The sequence below is a fragment of the Chiloscyllium plagiosum genome, chromosome 4 (genome assembly GCF_004010195.1).
Source record: "Chiloscyllium plagiosum isolate BGI_BamShark_2017 chromosome 4, ASM401019v2, whole genome shotgun sequence".
Classification (NCBI taxonomy): Eukaryota; Metazoa; Chordata; class Chondrichthyes; order Orectolobiformes; family Hemiscylliidae; genus Chiloscyllium; species Chiloscyllium plagiosum.
In genome coordinates this window covers 133122817-133140786 of record NC_057713.1, presented here as the reverse complement: position 1 = coordinate 133140786, position 17970 = coordinate 133122817, and the positions used below count along the sequence as shown (strand labels likewise).

Genomic DNA, 17970 nt, shown 5'->3' with positions numbered 1-17970 from the left:
TGGTGAGTGGGCAAGCTTTTTGGCCAATCAGGTACCATGACAGAATGTCCAATCCCCATCTGACACTGTCAGCTAATATGAAGCTGACAGTTACAGCATGTAGCAGCAACCAGCAAAGGGCCACAGCAGTTTAAAAAGGCCATTGAAAGGGATATGGTAAAATCAATAAGAAGAGGTTTTACCTTACATAAAGGGAAAGCAGCTGGTCAGCAGCAATGTAGGCACACTGAAGCCTGGAAGTGGGGATGTTAGCATTAACTGGGTAAATGATAAACAGGCTGAATAATTACTTTGCCTCAGTATTTACAGTAGAAAAGGTGGATAGCTTGTTGAAAGTTAAAGGAAACTAATAGTGAATCGGAGGCAGGGACTGAATAAAATTAAGTAAAACTTTGAAATTAACAGAACCAAAGAACGACATACGTCCAAGGACATGACGTTCCCATCTGAGGGGGTTAAAGGAAGGAGGGGAGCATATTGTAGATGCTTTATCTCAAATCTTTCAGGGGGTTGGCTAGTTCAGTTCGACGGATGACTGGTTTACAATGCAGAATTATGTCAGCAATGTGGGTTCAACCTCCTGCACCAGCTGAGGCTTCTATGAAGATTCCTCCTTTTCAACCTCACCACTCACATCTCTCTCTAATGAGCAATCAGTCCTATGGTCCTCTGGGATATGGCAACATAAGTTTTATAATCTTTCAGAGTTCCCTAGATACAGGAGGCATCCCTCTAAATTGGAAAATTACATCACTCCACTTCTTAAGAAGGGTTAAAAAGGAAGTGAGAGACTTACACACCAATTATCAAGCATGGGGTAAGTGAACACCATAAAAGTTTCCAGTTAATCAGAGACAGCCAGCATGGATGCCTGTCAAACCTCACTGAAATTTCTGAAGTGATGACCAAGGTAGTGGACAGGGGAATGTCTATGATTGTTGTTTATATGGGCTTCAGGAAGGCATTTAAGAAAGTCCCACGAAAGAGACTATTAACTAGCAAACGGAACTGTCGGCAAATTATTGACATGGTTGGGAATTGGTTGACCTGTGTTTGGGCCTCAGTTATTCACATTATTTGTTAATGACTTTCACTGGAATGTCAGAGGCTGGAGTGGAAGGTGTGGACCCGGGGTTTCTGTTCTTTTTACGGTTGGAGGGGTGGGGTTGGGTGGAGGTGCAGGAAGTGGATGAGATGCACTGAAAGGCATTATTGATATGTGGGAGGGGAAATTGAGGTCTTTGAAGGAGACCATCTGGTGTGTTCCTGTGGTGGAATTGGTCCGCCTGGGAGCAGAAGCAGCAGAGGCGGAGATCTACACCACCAACCTCCAAATACATTACAACATCCTCTGCCATTTCCGACACCGACAAGCAGAGCCCACCACCAGAGATATATTTCCCTCCTCTCCCCTATCTGGTTTCCATAAAGACCATTCCCTCCGTGACTCTCTTGTCAGGTCCAAGTCCCACCCAACAACCCACCCTCCACTTCTGACACCTATTCCTGCCACTACAGGAATTACAAAACCTGCGCTCACACTTCCCCCCCCTTACCTCCGCCCAAGGCCCCAAAGGAGCCTTCCACATCCATCAGAGTTTTACCTGCACTTCCACACACATCATTTATTGTATTTCTTGCTCTTGATGCAGTCTCCTCTACACTGGGTAGACGGGATGCCTACTCACAAAGCGCTTCACAGAACATCTCCGGGACACCCACACCAACCAACCCCACTGCCCCATGGCCAAACACTTAAACTCCCCTCCCACTCCGCCAAGGACATGCAGGTTCTCGGCCTCCTCCATCTCCAAACCCTCACCACCCGATGCCTGGAGGAAGAATATCTCATCTTCAGCCCTGGGACCATCCAAACACACTGGATCAATATGGATTTCACCAGTTTCCTAATTTCCACCTTACCCCAGATCCAACCTTCCAATTTGGCACTGCCCTCATGACCTGTCCTACCTGTCCATCTTCCTTCCTATTTATCTGCTCCACCCCCCCCCCCGACCCATCACCATTACCTCACCTTCGTCTACCTACCGCACTCTTAGCTACCTTCCCCCTCTCCCATTTATCTCTCCACCCCTGAGGTTCCCAGCTTCATTCCTGAAGTCTCTTGCCCAAAACGTCAATTCTCCTGCTCCTTGGATACTGCCTTGTCCAGCAGCCCACGCTCGACTCTGATCTCTGGCATCTGTAGTCCTCACTTTTTCCTAGAGTAAGATTAGGGCCAATCAAAGATTACAGTGGGAAGTTGTGCATGGAGTCCGAGGAGATAGGGCAAGCGCTAACCGAGTATTTTTCGTCAGTATTCACACAGGAAAAAGACAATGTCGTCAAGGAGAATACGGAGATACAGGTTACTAGACTAGACTAGACAGGATTGAGGTGCATAAGGAGATGGTGTCAGCAATTTTTAAAAGTGTGAAAATACAAAAGTCCCAAGGGCAGGATGGGATTTTCCCTAGGATTCTCTGGGATGCCAGGGAAGAGACTGCACAGCCTTTGGGTTTTGAACTTTATGCTGTCATTGTCTACAGGAATCATGCCAGAAAACCGGAGGATGGCAAACGTTGTCCTCTTGTTCAAAGGGAGTAGAGACAAGCTTGGTAATTATAGACTAGTGAGCCTTATTTTGGTTGCGGGAAAAGTGTTAGAAAAGATTGAGATAGGATTTATAATCATCCATAGAGGAATACGTTGATTAGGGATAGTCAACATGGTTTTGTGAAGGGTAGGTCGTCCCTCACAAACCTTAGAGTACTTTGAGAAGGTGACCAACAGGTAAATGAGGGTAAAGCAGTTGATGTGGTGTATATGGATTTCAGTAAGGCATTTGACAAGGTTCCCCACGGTAGAGTATTGCACAAAATGCAGAGGCATGGGATTGAGGGTAAATTAATGGTTTGGATCAGAAATTGGTTAGCTGAAAGACAGAGGGTGATGGTTGATGGGAAATGTTAATCTTTGAGTTCAGTTACTAGTGGCGTACCGTAAGGATCTGTTTTCGGTGGGGGCCACTGCTGTTTGTCATTTTTATAAACGACCTGGATGAAGGCATAGAAGGAAGAGTTTGTAAATTTACAGGTGACACTAAGGTCAGTACAGTTGTGAATAGTGCTGAAGGATGTTGCAGGTTACAGAGTGACATAGATAAGCTGCAGAGCTGAGCTGAAAAGTAGCAAGTGGAGTTTAATGCGGAAAAGTGTGAGGTCATTCGCTTTGGAAGGAGCAACAGAAATAATGAGTACTGGGCTAATGGTAAGATTCTTGGTAGGGTAGGTGAGCAGAGATCCCGGTGTCCATGTACATAGATCTCTGAAAATTGCCACCCAGGTTGATAGGGTTAAAGAGGCATACGGTGTTAGTTTTTAATCGGTAGAAGGATTGGGTTTCAGAGCCATGAGGTCATGTTGCAGCTGTACAAAACTCTGGTGCGGCCCCACTTGAAGTAATGCAAACAGTTCTGGTCACCACATTATAGGAAGGATGTGGAAGCTTTGGAAAGGGTTCAGAGGAAATTTACTAGGATGTTGTCTGGTGTGAAGGGAACGTCTTAGGATGAAAGGCTGAAGGACTTGAGGCTGTTTCGTTAGAGAGGAGGAAGTTGAGAGGTGACTTCATTGAGACATAAAAGATAATCAGAGGGTTAGACATTTTGGACAGGGAGAGCCTCGGAAGGCGATGGCTAACATGAGGGGACATAGCTTTAAATTGAAGGGTGATAGATATAGGACAGATATCAGAGGTAGTTTCTTTACTCAGAGAGCAGTAGAGGCGTGGAACGGCCTACCTGCAACAGTAGTAGACTTGCCAACTTTACAGGCATTTAAATGGTCATTGGATAAACATATGGATGAAAATGGAATAGTGTAGGTTAGATGGGCTTCAGATTGGTTTCATAGGTCGGCGCCATAATGAGGGTCGTAATGTTCTATGACTTTGGTCATGATATAGAACATCACCTTTCCAAATTTACTGATGACAAAATTAGGCAGCATTGCAAACAGAATCGATGATAGCAGAAAATTACACAGGGATATTGATAAACAGGTGAATGGGCAAAGCTGAGGCAGATGGAGTATGTGAGCTCACCCATTTTGGAATGAAGATAAATTGCTAATGATACCTGGACTTTAGGGGTTAAGTTTTAGAAAGAATATACAAATTAGGCTTGTTTTCTCTAGAATCTAGATGGTTAATGGGTGATCTAATTGAAGTCGTCAAGATATTAAATATGAAAAGATAAGTTAGCTAGCTATTTCCATTGGCTGGAGATTCTAGAACCAGGGGTCATAGTTTGAGAATTAGGGCCAGACTTCAGGAGAGATGTTTAGAAGCATTTTGACAGACAGTGCTGGATGTTGGGAACTCTTTTTCACAAATGGCAGTGGATGCTGGATCAGTTGTTAATTTTAAATCTGAGATAAACTTTTATTAAGGTATTAAGGGAGATGGGCAGGTAAATGGAGTTAGGCCACAGGTCAGCCATGATTCCCAATGAATGGTGGAACAGGTTTGAGGGACTGAGCGACTTACTCCTTTTTCTATATCACAGAGAAGGTCTAGGCTGTCTCACTTGCTGGGAATGGATGGGATTTGGCGGATGGCAGGTAAGGCCCTTAAGTGGTTGTTAATTGTATCTTTGAGTATCTTAATTGGTGGGGAGGTCAAGAAGGCTGACCACAGCCTACTTGCCCAGAAATGATTTGCGAGTTGACAGGAAGCAAAACGATACAAAGAAACACCACCAGCTGCAAGTTCCTCTTCAAGACACAAACCATCTTGCATTGGAAATATAATCACCATTTCTACAATCTCACTGGGTCAAATCTTGGGACTCCCTCATTAATGGTATTGTGGGTCTACCTACACCAAAAAGCGGGTTAAGGCAGTGAATCACGTCCACTTTCTCAAGGGCAACTTGGGACAGGCAACAAATGCTGGCCAATCAGAGATGCCTATATCCTGAGAGTGAATAAATTTCCCTGGTACCAGCCTGCCCTTCCCCACAATCAACAGAAGTGAAATTCCCATCCAATGTAACCGCTGGAAAATGATTAATCGAAAATAGAAAATTATGAACAATTCATTCCCATTTCGGTTATTCTATTCGCTCTGATTAGTCCTTCCCCCTTTAAGTATAAGTTCAAAATTCAAAACACCATTTGGTTACTTTGAAACTGCTGAGCATAACATTTATTTTTGTGATAAGACAAGACTGTCCCAACATTTTAATTGATTTTCAGGCAGTCAGGATACCCTAACTGCTGGTTGACTTCTTGGCCACTACATTAGTAACATGACCATGTCCAAGTAGGTGCAGAAGTTAGATCTGACAAAAGTCAACTACTTTTGTTATGGACCAGGCCAGACCCACTCAAAATATTTTAAGGAAGCCCAGAAGCTAACTTTTCTCGTTGCTTTAAGCAGATGGAAGGTGAATATTCCTGGAGCAATGCAGCTGGTCAAACCAATTAATCAGTTTTAAACAAAATAGAATTTATTTACACACAAACAAAAGAAAACTGAATTTAGAATAGCATAACTATTTGAAAACCCAATCAACACAAAAAACGCAACTGAACAGCTGTTCTGATTTCCTGCAGCATCCTATAAAACATCCCTTGGCAAAAAGGTAAATTCTAACATGTTCTTACAGGAGAGAGATGTGAGACAGACACAGAGATACAGAGAGAGACAGACAGGCAGACACAGACACACACACAAGGGATCAGCATGGACCTGTTTCTTCGGGTCCCCAGTGAAAATTAACCCAAAACTAGAAAAAACTGAACTAGGAGAACTGGCCACTTCCCTTTCATTGTACAAGTGTTTTTTAAAAAATCCTGAAAGCCTTTTCTGTTGGTAATTTAGGCAGCATCTGTTAGCCATTATTAAAGTAGCCAGTTCAGATACTTCAGCTTCTCTGCCTTTATGACACTCTCGAAAATAAAGAAGGATAGAATAACCTTGTAAAAGGAGCAGCATCGTCACACTATTATTTTATTGACACTTATATCACTCACCTATTTGAATATTGGCTACAGTTTCTGTATGGCGGTCACACAACTGACTTATATCTAGTTTATGCTTCCTTTCAATATCCCCTAAAAAGAAAAAGAACTTAAATGCATATCCACTGATGATATTAAAAATTCCAAACATTACCCTATTTTTTAATGCATTACTCTACCAAAGTGAACATTCTACATTTTTGTTACTCATATTGGTTTTACACAAGAATGAAGCACTTGACAAATTATACAAAAGCCAATAAATCTTGCGTGCAATATGCATTTTTTTCTGAATTGCTTTATCTTATAATGTTGAAGTTCATTAAAAAATAAACAAACTGACTTTTTTCTGTTTATAATCTTTTCTTAAAAAAAAATCACACACAAGTTTAGCAGACACTGTACATTGGTGCAAGTGTTGCTAAGTCTGTTCACACAAAGATCAGCAATTTAAAGCACAAGGTAAGTTAGCAGCTTCCCCTTCCCCAAGGGTTCAGTTGCCTCCACAGGATAGCCAGACTCATGGATGTAAGTTAGCTTTCTGAGCTGAAAGGTTCATTTTCAGACATTTTGTCACAATGATGAGGTAACATGCTTAAGGATGATATAATCCTACAGGGTTGCTCCTAGTGAGGCATTCAGGGAAGACTGGCATTAACTCAAAACTGCCCCTTGGAGATAGTCTGATCATGCAGGCTAGGTGCAGTAGTGCTCGGCAGAATTCCCGAGATACTAAAGAGTTAATTTGCCCTACTGACCTGCAGGACATTGGATGTCCCAAGGCTAGGGTGGGATGCCTCTGACTTATAGATAGATGGTAAGAAATTTACATTATCATCTCCTATTATTCAGAGCCATTTACATGGCCATTTCCTTGCCATTCAGAGCCATTTACATTGTCATCATCTCCTTTTCAGAAATCAATAAGAACATTACAGTTGCAGTCCCTGTAGTTAAAATATACTCCAAACGACCTGATGAAGGAGCAGTGCTCCCAAATAAATAAACCTGTTGGATTATAACCTAGTGTTGTGTGATTTTTAATGTTAAAAAAATGATTTGCAACAGATTTGACCATTAAGGGATGATTTACACGATACTGTTTCTGGAGATGATGTGGTCACTACATTGTGTCTTGAGTGGCATGTGACTGTGGGGAGTTACTGGGGGTTGCCTTGTGGCCCCTCCCCCCACCTTGTCTCAGTCAAATCCATCGAATTCAGCACCGCCTTCCTAACCTGCAATCTTCTTCCTGACCTCTCCGCCCCCACCCCAGTCTGACCTATCACCCTCACCTTGACCTCTTTCCACCTATCACATTTCCAACGCCCCTCCCCCAAGTCCCTCCTCCCTACCTTTTATCTTAGCCTGCTGGACAAACTTTCCTCATTCCTGAAGAAGGGCTTATGCCCGAAACGTCGATTCTCCTGTTCCCTGGATGCTGCCTGAGCTGCTGCGCTTTTCCAGCAACACATTTTCAGCTCTGATCTCCAGCATCTGCAGACCTCACTTTCTCCTCCTTGTGGGCATCACTGACTATGATGAGATTTTGTATAAAGAAAGGTCTGTTTTCTTTGTTCAGGAAGAGCTTTGAAACAACCCGGTAAGCCCTGCAAGGTGTGTGTTTAAAGTTCCTCCAGAAAGTTTGTACTGTACTGTGCTTAATTAAATTTTGGTTGTTCCATGTGGGATTCGAATTAACCAATATTCCAACTGGGTCTGTGAGAATTTATAGGTATTTTTAATCAAGATGTTCAACAGAATTCAGACACACTTCTTAAGCAAGTGGTATTTCAATGTGGACTTCCTAGCCCAGAGGCATGGGAATTAGCGCTGCATCACAATAACTGCAGAAGTAAGATAGATCTATTTGAAACTCCTCTTTCGAAACTCAGCAATCAATTAGCTTTTCCAATCACCTACTCATTTGGTTTAGTTAATAATTTGCCATAAATCTAATGAAATTAATGAAATAATTTCAAATACATTGTTTTACATTTATTGACTGCACATAATCATTTACTCGGTTCACCAAATTAACAAGGTAGGTGGCTCCAGATTCTGATTTTCCCCCATTCTATTCAATTGTAACACTCCTCCAGTTTTGAGCTCATTCACCAACCATGAGATGAGATGAAGCCACGAATGACATTTTCAATATTCATACGGTCAAAACACAACTAATGTTGAACTGCATAGGTCCCAAAACTAAGCCCTGTAGGTAAGAATGTTATAGAATTCTGAAAAGGATAATTGATTTTACTTTCAGTTCAGTATTATCTGTTAAAAAGTGCTTTAAAATGTGAGTTTATTCCATGTACCTTGATGGAAGAATTCCTGGGTTACCTTTTCACTCCATTGCTTACTCAGTTCCCAAGGCCGGCATGGGTTACTGATATCTGCACATTTCAATGCTATCTGTAACGAGAACTAAAGTTATTAGCTTGTGATGGTGGTTGTTTTTACTGTATTATCTTGCATTAGTTCACTGTTTTAAGCAAGCTTTTTGGTACACAATTCCTATCATTTTATAGTTAACAATTGCTATTTGTTATCTTAGGCAAGAAATGACCATTCGTTGCAACAACATGACTTTTTCAAACACTAGTCAACAATGAACCTTACCAGTGCAATTTTCACCAAAAATATCTTCAATTCCTAACAAGTGATAAAATAAAATACCAAAATATTTAATTCAAGAGATAGTAATGGAGTTGACACATGCTCAAGAATGTTTGATTGTCTTGTTCGGTTACCATTCAGACGGATAAGATGGAGACAAGGATGAGATACGGTCAGAAATGAAGATGGGAACATTTAAAGATGAAGTAAACATGTACAGGTATCATTGGATGTTATTAAAGAACATGCAATTGTAAAATTGAACTTCTTAGAATTATTTAAGCATGGGGGAGTAGGATCAATAACAAATAAAAGCAAATACTGTAGATGCTGAATATCTTATGTAAAAACAGAAAATTCTGGAGAAACTCAGGAGATCTGGCATTTGTGGGAAGCTGCAAAACTAAACCAATTGTTTAAAACAAAAATGTTAAATATGCACTTTTCCTTCTTTTTCCGTTCATTTATTGGGCAAGGATATCACTGGTATTGTCAGCATTTATTGCCTAAATTGCCCTTGAGAAGATGCTGGTATAACCATGTGGTTGAACTGCTGAAGTCTATGAAGTGTATGTACATAGGCAAGAGTTCCAGGATTGAGACAAAGTGTTGATGAAGCAACAAGCGATATAGTTCCAAGTCATGTGGTGTGAGACATGTGATCTGCAGGAATGCTTGCAGATAGTGGTATTCCCATGTATCTCATAGGTGGAGGAAATGAAGGAGACTTCAAGTGTCTACAGTGCATTTTGTAGACTGCCCACACTGCATGGCTGGTGCAATGATGGTGGAGGGAGTGAGTGTTAAGTTAGTTAAAAGGGGGCCAATCTAGTGGCTACCTGGTTTTAACTTTGAAGTTCTGCAATACTGGAGAAGTTCACTCATCTATGCAGGTGGGGATTATTTAATTGACAATGATTGGCAACTTGTAGCTGTTGTCAGGCTTTGGAAAGTCAGCTGGTGAGTTACTTGTCACAGAATATTCAGCATTTGAATTACTCTTGCAGCTACCATTTTAATTTGGCTGATTCATTAAGCTTCTGCTCAAAAGTAACACACAGAATGACAATAGTGGGAATACAGCCTTTGGCTGATAGCCAAAGGTGGTAGATAGATTTTTTTTCTTTGATGATGATCATTGCCTCCCATTTGCATGATGAAAATCAAGGTAGGTGATAGGCATTGGCCTGGTAGTATTAGCACTAGACGATTAACCCATAGACCTAGAAACTGTTTGAGGATCTGGGTTCCAATCTTGACAATTTGAATTCTATAATAATCTGGAAATGAGAGTCTAATGACGACCATGGAATCATTGGTAGTGCCAGTGACCCCCAGTCAATATGGCTTCATGAAGAGGAAACCTATAATTAGTAAAAGATCACAGGGATCAGAGCAGAGGCTCTGATCATTTACAATTTATATTACTGACTCAGATGAGGAAAGTGAAGTTTGCAGATGACACAAAAATAGGAAGGAAAGCAAGTGATGAAGATCACAAGAAATCTACAGAGGGATACAGACAGTTAAGTGTGCAAACTTGGCAGATAGAATATAATGTGGAAAAATGTGAGGTGACACATTGATAGGAAGAGGAATTGAATATTATTTAAATAGGGAAAGACTACATTAAAGGGATCTGGGGGTCCTCATACATGAATCAGAAGTTAGCACCCGTGTTCAACAGGTAATAGGGAAGGCAAATAAAATAAACAAATAACTGAGGTTGCTTGAAATCTGAAATAATAACAGAAATTACTGAAGAAACTCAGCACGTCAGGCAGTATGTGTGGAGAGAAAACAGAATTAAGGTCGAGTCCAGTGACAATTTTTCAGAACTGACAGATGGAATGTTGGCCTTTACTTCAAGGGAATGGAGTATAAAAATTGAGAAGTCTTGTTAAAACAATCAAGATGCTATCCAGAAAACAGAAAATACAACACTTTGGTCCCCTTATCTAAGGAAAGGCACATTGCCTTTGAGGCAGTTCAGAGTAGTTTCTGGGACTAAAGATTCTGGATATGGATAGATTTTCTTATGTGCGATTGAGTAGATTTGACTTGTATTCACTGAAGTTCAGAAAACAGAGGGGTGACTTTACTGAAACATAAGATTATTAGGGGTTTGACGGGGTAGAATGTGGAGAGGGTGTTTTGCTTTGTTGGGAGAAGTCTAGGACCACCTGAAGCATAATCTCAGAATAAGTGGTTGCCCATTTAAGACAGCATTTAAGGAATTTTTTTTGGAATTTTTTTTCTAAGGACAGTCAATCTGTGGAATGCGTAACTGTAGAGTGTTGTTGAAACTGGGTCATTTAAAGTTTACTCAAGACGGAGAGATTTTTAATCAGTTAGGGAATGAAGGGATTTGAGGAAGAGTGGAGTTCATAATCACACTGAATGATAGAGTGGCTGACTGGACTGAATGGCCTACCTCTGCTCTCTGTATCATGGTCTCATGGTTAATTATCAGAATAAACCTGAATTTTATCTTGATCTTGCTGCACATGGATATGGAATGTTTATGTACAGCATTTGGTTCCATTCAAAACTCATCACAATCAATGAACATCTCCTCTTCTGACTTTATGAAGATGGGATGGTCATTGATAGAACAGATGGTCAGACCAAGGATCTTGTTATTCATCATTAATGATGATTAAGAATACATTATTAGTCCCTTAGCAATGTCCTGTGGCTGAGATAACTGACCTCCAACAATCTTAACCATCTTCTTTTATACTAGACATGCCTTCAGCCAGTGAAGAGTTTCCCCGATTCCTATGGATTTAAAATGTTACTCTGGCTCCTTGATAACTAGCCAAATGCTGCATTGATGTCAAGGGCAGTCACTCTCACCTGAGCTCAGGAATTCAGGTCCTGAGTCTGTTTGGATCATGACCACAATGAGGTCTGGGGCTGAGTTGTCCTGGCAGAGCCCAAACTGAGCACTGGTGAGTAAAGTGGTGCTTTATAGTCAAATATATTGTCAATTGTGCTATTTTACAATGATTGAAGAGTAGAGTAATGGACCGTGGAGTGGATCTCTCCTGCTTTGTGTGGACATAACATACCAAGCAATTTTTTACTTTGTCAGGTCACTAATGAAGAGAAGGTTAGTTTTAGAATAGTTTTCAGCATCTGGGAAGCTGTCAGGGCTCATGGCCATCGTTGTAGCCAGTGTCTGTGGCCAACTCAAATGAATCAAACTGGCTCAAGATTAGCATTGATCGCACTGAGGACTTCAGTGGAAGGCCAAAATTAATCACCCTTATGCAGCATTTCTAGAAGATGGTTACGAATGCTTTTGTCTGGTTTTAAACAAGATAGACTCCACCATCAAAAATGGGAAGTCTCCTCTCATTAGCGATTCAGTTATCTATCACTTTTCATGAGTGGATGTAACAGGGTAAACTTTGTTGGTTGACAGATGCATCCATACATGCCGCTTCCATCTGTTAGTTTGCCTTGAGTTGTGGACTTACCAAATTAACAACTTGTTTTTAACATGCACCTAGTGTTCTATTATTCACATAGTTTAGGTTTGGTCACCTGGCTTAATGGTAGAGAGACAGAGAAACAATTGTAGTCAGATTGTGGTCAGATGTAGTCCAACAACTGTTGATGTTCTATACTTCCTCAGAAGGCCAGTTTTGAGCTGCTAAATCTGTTTTTAAGTCTATTCCATTTGGCACAGTAATTGTGATAGAATCCTCAGCAGGAAGGTGGAACCTCAGTTTCACAGACACTGTGGTAGTGGTCACTCCAACCAACAATGTCATGGGCAGATGCATCTGCAACAGGTGGACTACTGACATTGCGTAAGGTTCTGTGTCATAGTGATTCTTTTAACACAGGCCTAGTCTGGCAGTAAGTACTTCAGAATTTGGCTACCTTGGCTTGCAAAGGTGCTGTTGAGCACTTGGTTATGTAAAGTGAAATCTCCCATGCTAAATAAATTATGTCCCTGCTACACACTGTTTTGGCAAACTATTTGTGAACATGGAGGAGCATTGATTCATCAGCTATGGGAGGACGGAATTTTGCAATGTCATCTTGGTGGGCATGCAGGACAGTGGAAGAATACAGCAAGCCAGCCAGCATCAGAAGGTGGGGAAGTCAACGTTTCGGGTGCAACCCTGAAGAAAGGTTACACCCGAAACCTTGACTTCTCCACCTCCTGATGCTGGCTGGTTTGCTGTGTTCTTCCAGCCTCCTGCTTGTCTACCTTGGATTCCAGCATCTGCAGTTTTTTTGTTTCTGACACAATGTTACCTTGGCCTTCTTTGACCTGATGACATGTGATTTCATCCAGCTATTCTCCTGTGACTGAACGCCACACAGATAACACTTCTGCTGGGGTAGGGGTGGAGGATGTTGGCACCCTGACTGAAAAGGATAATTCAATGAACACGACTTGCTTGACTGTTTTGTGTAACAGCTTTTCCGACTTTGATAAGTCACCATATGTTAGCTAGAATGACTTTGCAGGGATACCTGGGCTGGATGTGGCTTTGTCATTTGCAGTGCTATGGTTGAAGCCAAATACTCTTTTTTTTTAAATTATAGCAGTGTGATACAATGGAGTGTTCGCTAAACCATTCCAAAGTCAAGAAATCAATCATATAATTTGACTGAATTTGGAATCACGTATAGGATAGAACAACTAGGCAGCAGATCAACTTTAAGAAGATAGTGAAGCACATGCGTATTTACAATGGCAGGCCAGTAAATTTCATGGTCACTATTACTGATGAGCTCTTTATTCCAGATTTATTAGACAATTCTTCAATTCCCACAGCAGAAGTTGAACTCACATCCCTGGTTATTTGTCCAGACCTCGATTGCTGATTCAGTAATAAACATTATGCTACAGCTAACATCGTCAATTTTTCTAAAATATTCTTATAAATGTATTCATTTCTACTCAAAAACATTCAAGTTACATTACAATTTCAGACATATAGTAATGAAATACTATTTCCCCATCAAGAATTAGCAGCAACTAAAATATATCAAGTTAGCTGCAGACTTAATACATATATATTTGTTGAGATAAGATAGTGTCCATCAATATAACTATTCAAGGGGGAGGCAGGATATATTCCATTAAGTCTGTCCTTTGTGGAGTTGGGATCAGGGTGATGCAACAGCTTAAAATATGCAACTGCTGACAGTTTGAAAAAAGGTTACCTGAAGCATGAAATGTCGATGACCTGCTTCATCTAAACACAAGTCACTCCTGTCCAAGTGAGTTCGGAACTGCGTCAGAAACTCATTTTGGCGGGTTATGTCTGTGGCTAGAATCAGGGATCCCAACTGGCTTTCCATTTGATAGCTTTAAACAAAAAAAAATTAACATTTTACAAAAGTGAAACATACTAAGTACCATGATATCATTCTAGGTTATTTTACAGAGATGGAGCTCACAAGATGCGAAAGTTTTTGATCTTTGCACTTCAGAATTTGACTGCAAAGGTAAATTCTAATCATTTCTACATCCTTCAAATAGCACTGGGTATAAACGACAGGGAGTCAATGCTGTCAAAATTTTAATATGTCGAACAGCTGAGCCACACAACGCAGACAGATTTGCCCATTTATGCCCGAAAAATCTTAGAAGTCTTAAGAATTTGCCTTTATTTCTATAATACCTTAATCAGTATCCTCCAGAAAAGAATTTTCAAATCTTCTCACCACTTTAGTGGGCGGCATGGTGGCACAGTGGTTAGCACTGCTGCCTCACAGCGCCAGAGACCCGGGTTCAATTCCCGCCTCAGGCGACTGACTGTGTGGAGTTTGCACGTTCTCCCCGTGTCTGCGTGGGTTTCCTCCGGGTGCTCCGGTTTCCTCCCACAGTCACAAAGATGTGCAGGGTCAGGTGAATTGGCCATACTAAATTGCCCGTAGTGTTAGATAAGGGGTAAATGTAGGGGTATGGGTGGGTTTCGCTTCGGCGGGTCGGTGTGGACTTGTTGGGCCGAAGGGCCTGTTTCCACACTGTAATCTAATCTAAGCATTTCGTAAGTTTGCTCGCTGAGCTGGCAGATTTGTTTTCAGACGTTTCGTCACCATGTTAGGTCACATCATCAGTGAGCCTCCAGTGAAGTGTTGGTGTTCTGTCCCGCTTGCTATTTATGTGTCTTAGTCTGTTGTGGTGGGTGATATCACTTCTGCTTCTTTCTCCGAGAGGTTAGTAAATGGGGTCCAAATCAAAGTGTTTGTTAATGGAGATCTGGTTTGAGTGCCAGGCCTCTAGGAATTCCCATGCATGCCTTAGTTTAGCTTGTCCCAGGATGGATGTATTGTCCCAGTCGAACTGTCTGTATGTATGGATACTAATGATTGTGGATCATGTCTTTTGGTGGCTTATTGGTGCTCATGAATCTTAGTGGCAAGATTCCTGCCCACCTGTCCAATATACTGTTTGCTGCAGTCCTTGCAGAGTATTTTGTATATGACGAGCGTTCTGCTGGTTGTTGGTAATGGGGCCCTTTAAATTCATGAGGAATTGTTTCAATGTGGTTGTAGGTTTGTGGGCTACCATGATGCCGAGGGGCTGGAGTAATTTGGTCAGCATCTTCCAGATGTCTTCAATGTATGGCAGGTTGGCTCGAGTTTCTGGGTGCATTGTGTCTTCTTCTGTAGGTCTGTTGTGTAGGAATTGGCGGACTGCACTTATCGGGTACCCACTGTTCCTGAATATGCCGTATAGGTGTTTTTCATCGGCTCCTCTTAGTTCCTGGGTGCTGCAGTATGTTGTGGCTCATTTAAATACTGTCCTGATGCAGCTCCATTTGTGGGTGTTGGGATAATTGATCCTCTAGTAGAGTATCTGGTCAGTGTGTGGCTTTCGTGTAAACGGTGATCTGTAGTTCTTCCTTGGCTTTATATTCTATCATGACGTCTAGGAAGGGGAGTCTGTTGTTGTTCTATTTCTCTTTGATGAACCTTATACATGTAAGGATGTTGTTTATGTGTTTGTGGGTTTTTTTTCTAATTTGTGTTTGACGGTGACAGATGTCATCCACATAGTGAACTCAAAGCTTAGGCTGGTTCGTGGGAAGGACTGTTTGCTCTAACCTCTGCATTACTGCTTCTGCTACGAGTCCTGATATTGGTGATCCCATAGGCATCCCAGTGTGTTTGTAGGTGTTATCATTGCAGGTGAGTGAGTTGTGAGACACAGGTCTACTAGGTTGGGGGGGAGACAGAGGCAGAGAGAGATTTGTTGCCAGACGGTGGTCAGATGTAGTCGAACTACTGCTGATGTCCTATAATACATCAGATGGCCACTTGTGAGCTGATTATTTGTTTAGGTCTATTCCATTTGGCACAGGAATTGTGACAAGAGTCCTCAGCAGGAAAGCAGAGCCTTAATACCTTCAAAGACACCAAGCTAGAGGACGACAAGGTCATGGTTTCCTTCGATGTGACGGCCCTGTTCACATCAAGGAACATCACCCCAGCCAAAGAAACACTGGCCTCACAGCTAGACGAACAAAGGACACAAACACCTGACAGCACCAAATCCATCAGCAAGGACAGCATCCTCAAACTTGTAGACCTGTGCCTCACAATCCACTCACTTTCAATGACAAGACCTATGAAAAAAAATCAATGGGATGCCAACGGATCACCAATATCAGAACTCTTAGCAGAAGCAGTTGTTATGCAGAGGTTAGAACAACAACCTCCCCAAGATCCAGCCCAAGCTTTGGGTCCACTATGTGGATCACACCTTTGTCATCATGAAACTCAACAAATTAGAAGCAGCTCACAAACACATAAACAACATCCTTACCGATAAAAAGTTCGCCAAAGAGGAGGAGAACAACATACTCCCCTTCCCAGACTTCATGATAGAATACAAAGCCAAGGGAGAGCTACAGACCACTGTTTACAGGAACTCCACACACACTGGCCAGATACTCAACTACAGGATCAATCATCCCAAGACCCACAAACGGAGCTACATCAGGACATTATTTAAACGAGCCACAACACACTGCAGCATCCAAGAACTAAGAAAAGCAAGGAAAAAACACCTGTACAACCTAAGAAAGAACAAAGGGTACCCGATAAACACAGTCTGCCAATTCCTAAACAACAGGCCTAAACAAGAAGGCACAACATGCCCAGAAACTCTAGCCACCATACCGTACATTAAAGACATCTGGGAGATGACGACCAGACTACTCCAGCTCCTAGACATCATGGTAGCCCATAAACCTACCACCACACTGAAACAGCTCCTGATGAAATCTAAAAAGACCCTGTACCAACAACCAGCAGAACGCACATCATATACAAAATTCTCTGCAAGGACTGCAACATTATACTGAATAGGCGGGTAGGAATCTAGTCACCAGGATACATGAGCACCAACTAGCCATCAAAAGACATGACCAACTATCACAAATATCCATACACAGACGAAGAGGGACACCAGTTTGACTAGACAATACATCCATCTTGAGACGGGCTAAACAAAGACACGTGTGGGAATTCCAAGAGGCCTGGTATTCAAAGCGGAACTCCATTAACAAACATGTCGATTTGGACCAGCTCTAAAATTTGAAGTTCTAAATTGGAGAAAGGTCAATTTTGATGGTATCAGTCAAGAACTTTCGAAAGCTGATTGGGGGCAGATATTCGCTGGTAAAGGGACAGCTGGAAAATGGGAAGCCTTCAGAAATGAGATAGCGAGAATCCAGAAAAAGTATATTCCTGTCAGGGTGAAAAGATAGGCTGGTAGGTATAGGGAATGCTGGATGACTAAAGAAATTGAGGATTTGGTTAAGAAAAAGAAGGAAGCATATGTAAGGTTTAGACAGGATAGAGTGAGTGAATCCTTAGAAGCGTATAAAGGAAGTAGGAGTATACTGAAGATGGAAATCAGGAGGGCAAAAAGGGGACATGAAAAACATTTGGCAAATAGAATTAAGGAGAATCCAAAGGGTTGGTAACTAGGGAGAGAATAGGACCTCTCAAAGATCAGCAAGGTGGCCTTTGTGTGGGATCGCAGAAAATAGTGGAAATACTAAATGAGTATTTTGCATCAGTGTCTACTGTAGAAAAGGATATGGAAGATACAGACTGTCGGGAAATTGATGGTGACATCTTGCAAAACGCCCAGATTACAGAGGAGAAAGTGCTGGATGTCTTGAAACGGGTAAAGGTGGATAAATCCCCAGGACCTGATCAGGTGTACCCGAGAACTCTGTGGGAAGCTAGAAAAGTGATTGCTGGGCCTCTTGCTGAGATATTTGTATCATCGATAGTCACAGGCGAGGTGCCGGAAGACTGGAGGTTGGCAAAC

At 41.7% G+C, this 17970-nt stretch overlaps 1 protein-coding gene across 4 annotated transcripts in view; it reads right to left on the bottom strand.

The window, feature by feature from the left end:
* pde7a (phosphodiesterase 7A) overlaps window positions 1–17970 on the bottom strand; it is a 138865-nt gene that overhangs the window by 2926 nt on the left and 117969 nt on the right. For 2 of the 4 annotated variants that reach the window (XM_043689280.1, XM_043689281.1), the window contains 4 exons: window positions 13842–13986; window positions 12924–13037; window positions 8348–8444; window positions 6039–6119 (listed from right to left, as the gene is read on the bottom strand). In XM_043689280.1, the coding sequence (XP_043545215.1) occupies window positions 6039–6119; window positions 8348–8444; window positions 12924–13037; window positions 13842–13986 (437 nt within the window). The remainder of the gene's footprint in view (window positions 1–6038; window positions 6120–8347; window positions 8445–12923; window positions 13038–13841; window positions 13987–17970) is intronic. The other 2 variants (XM_043689283.1, XM_043689284.1) reach the window with 1 other exon arrangement.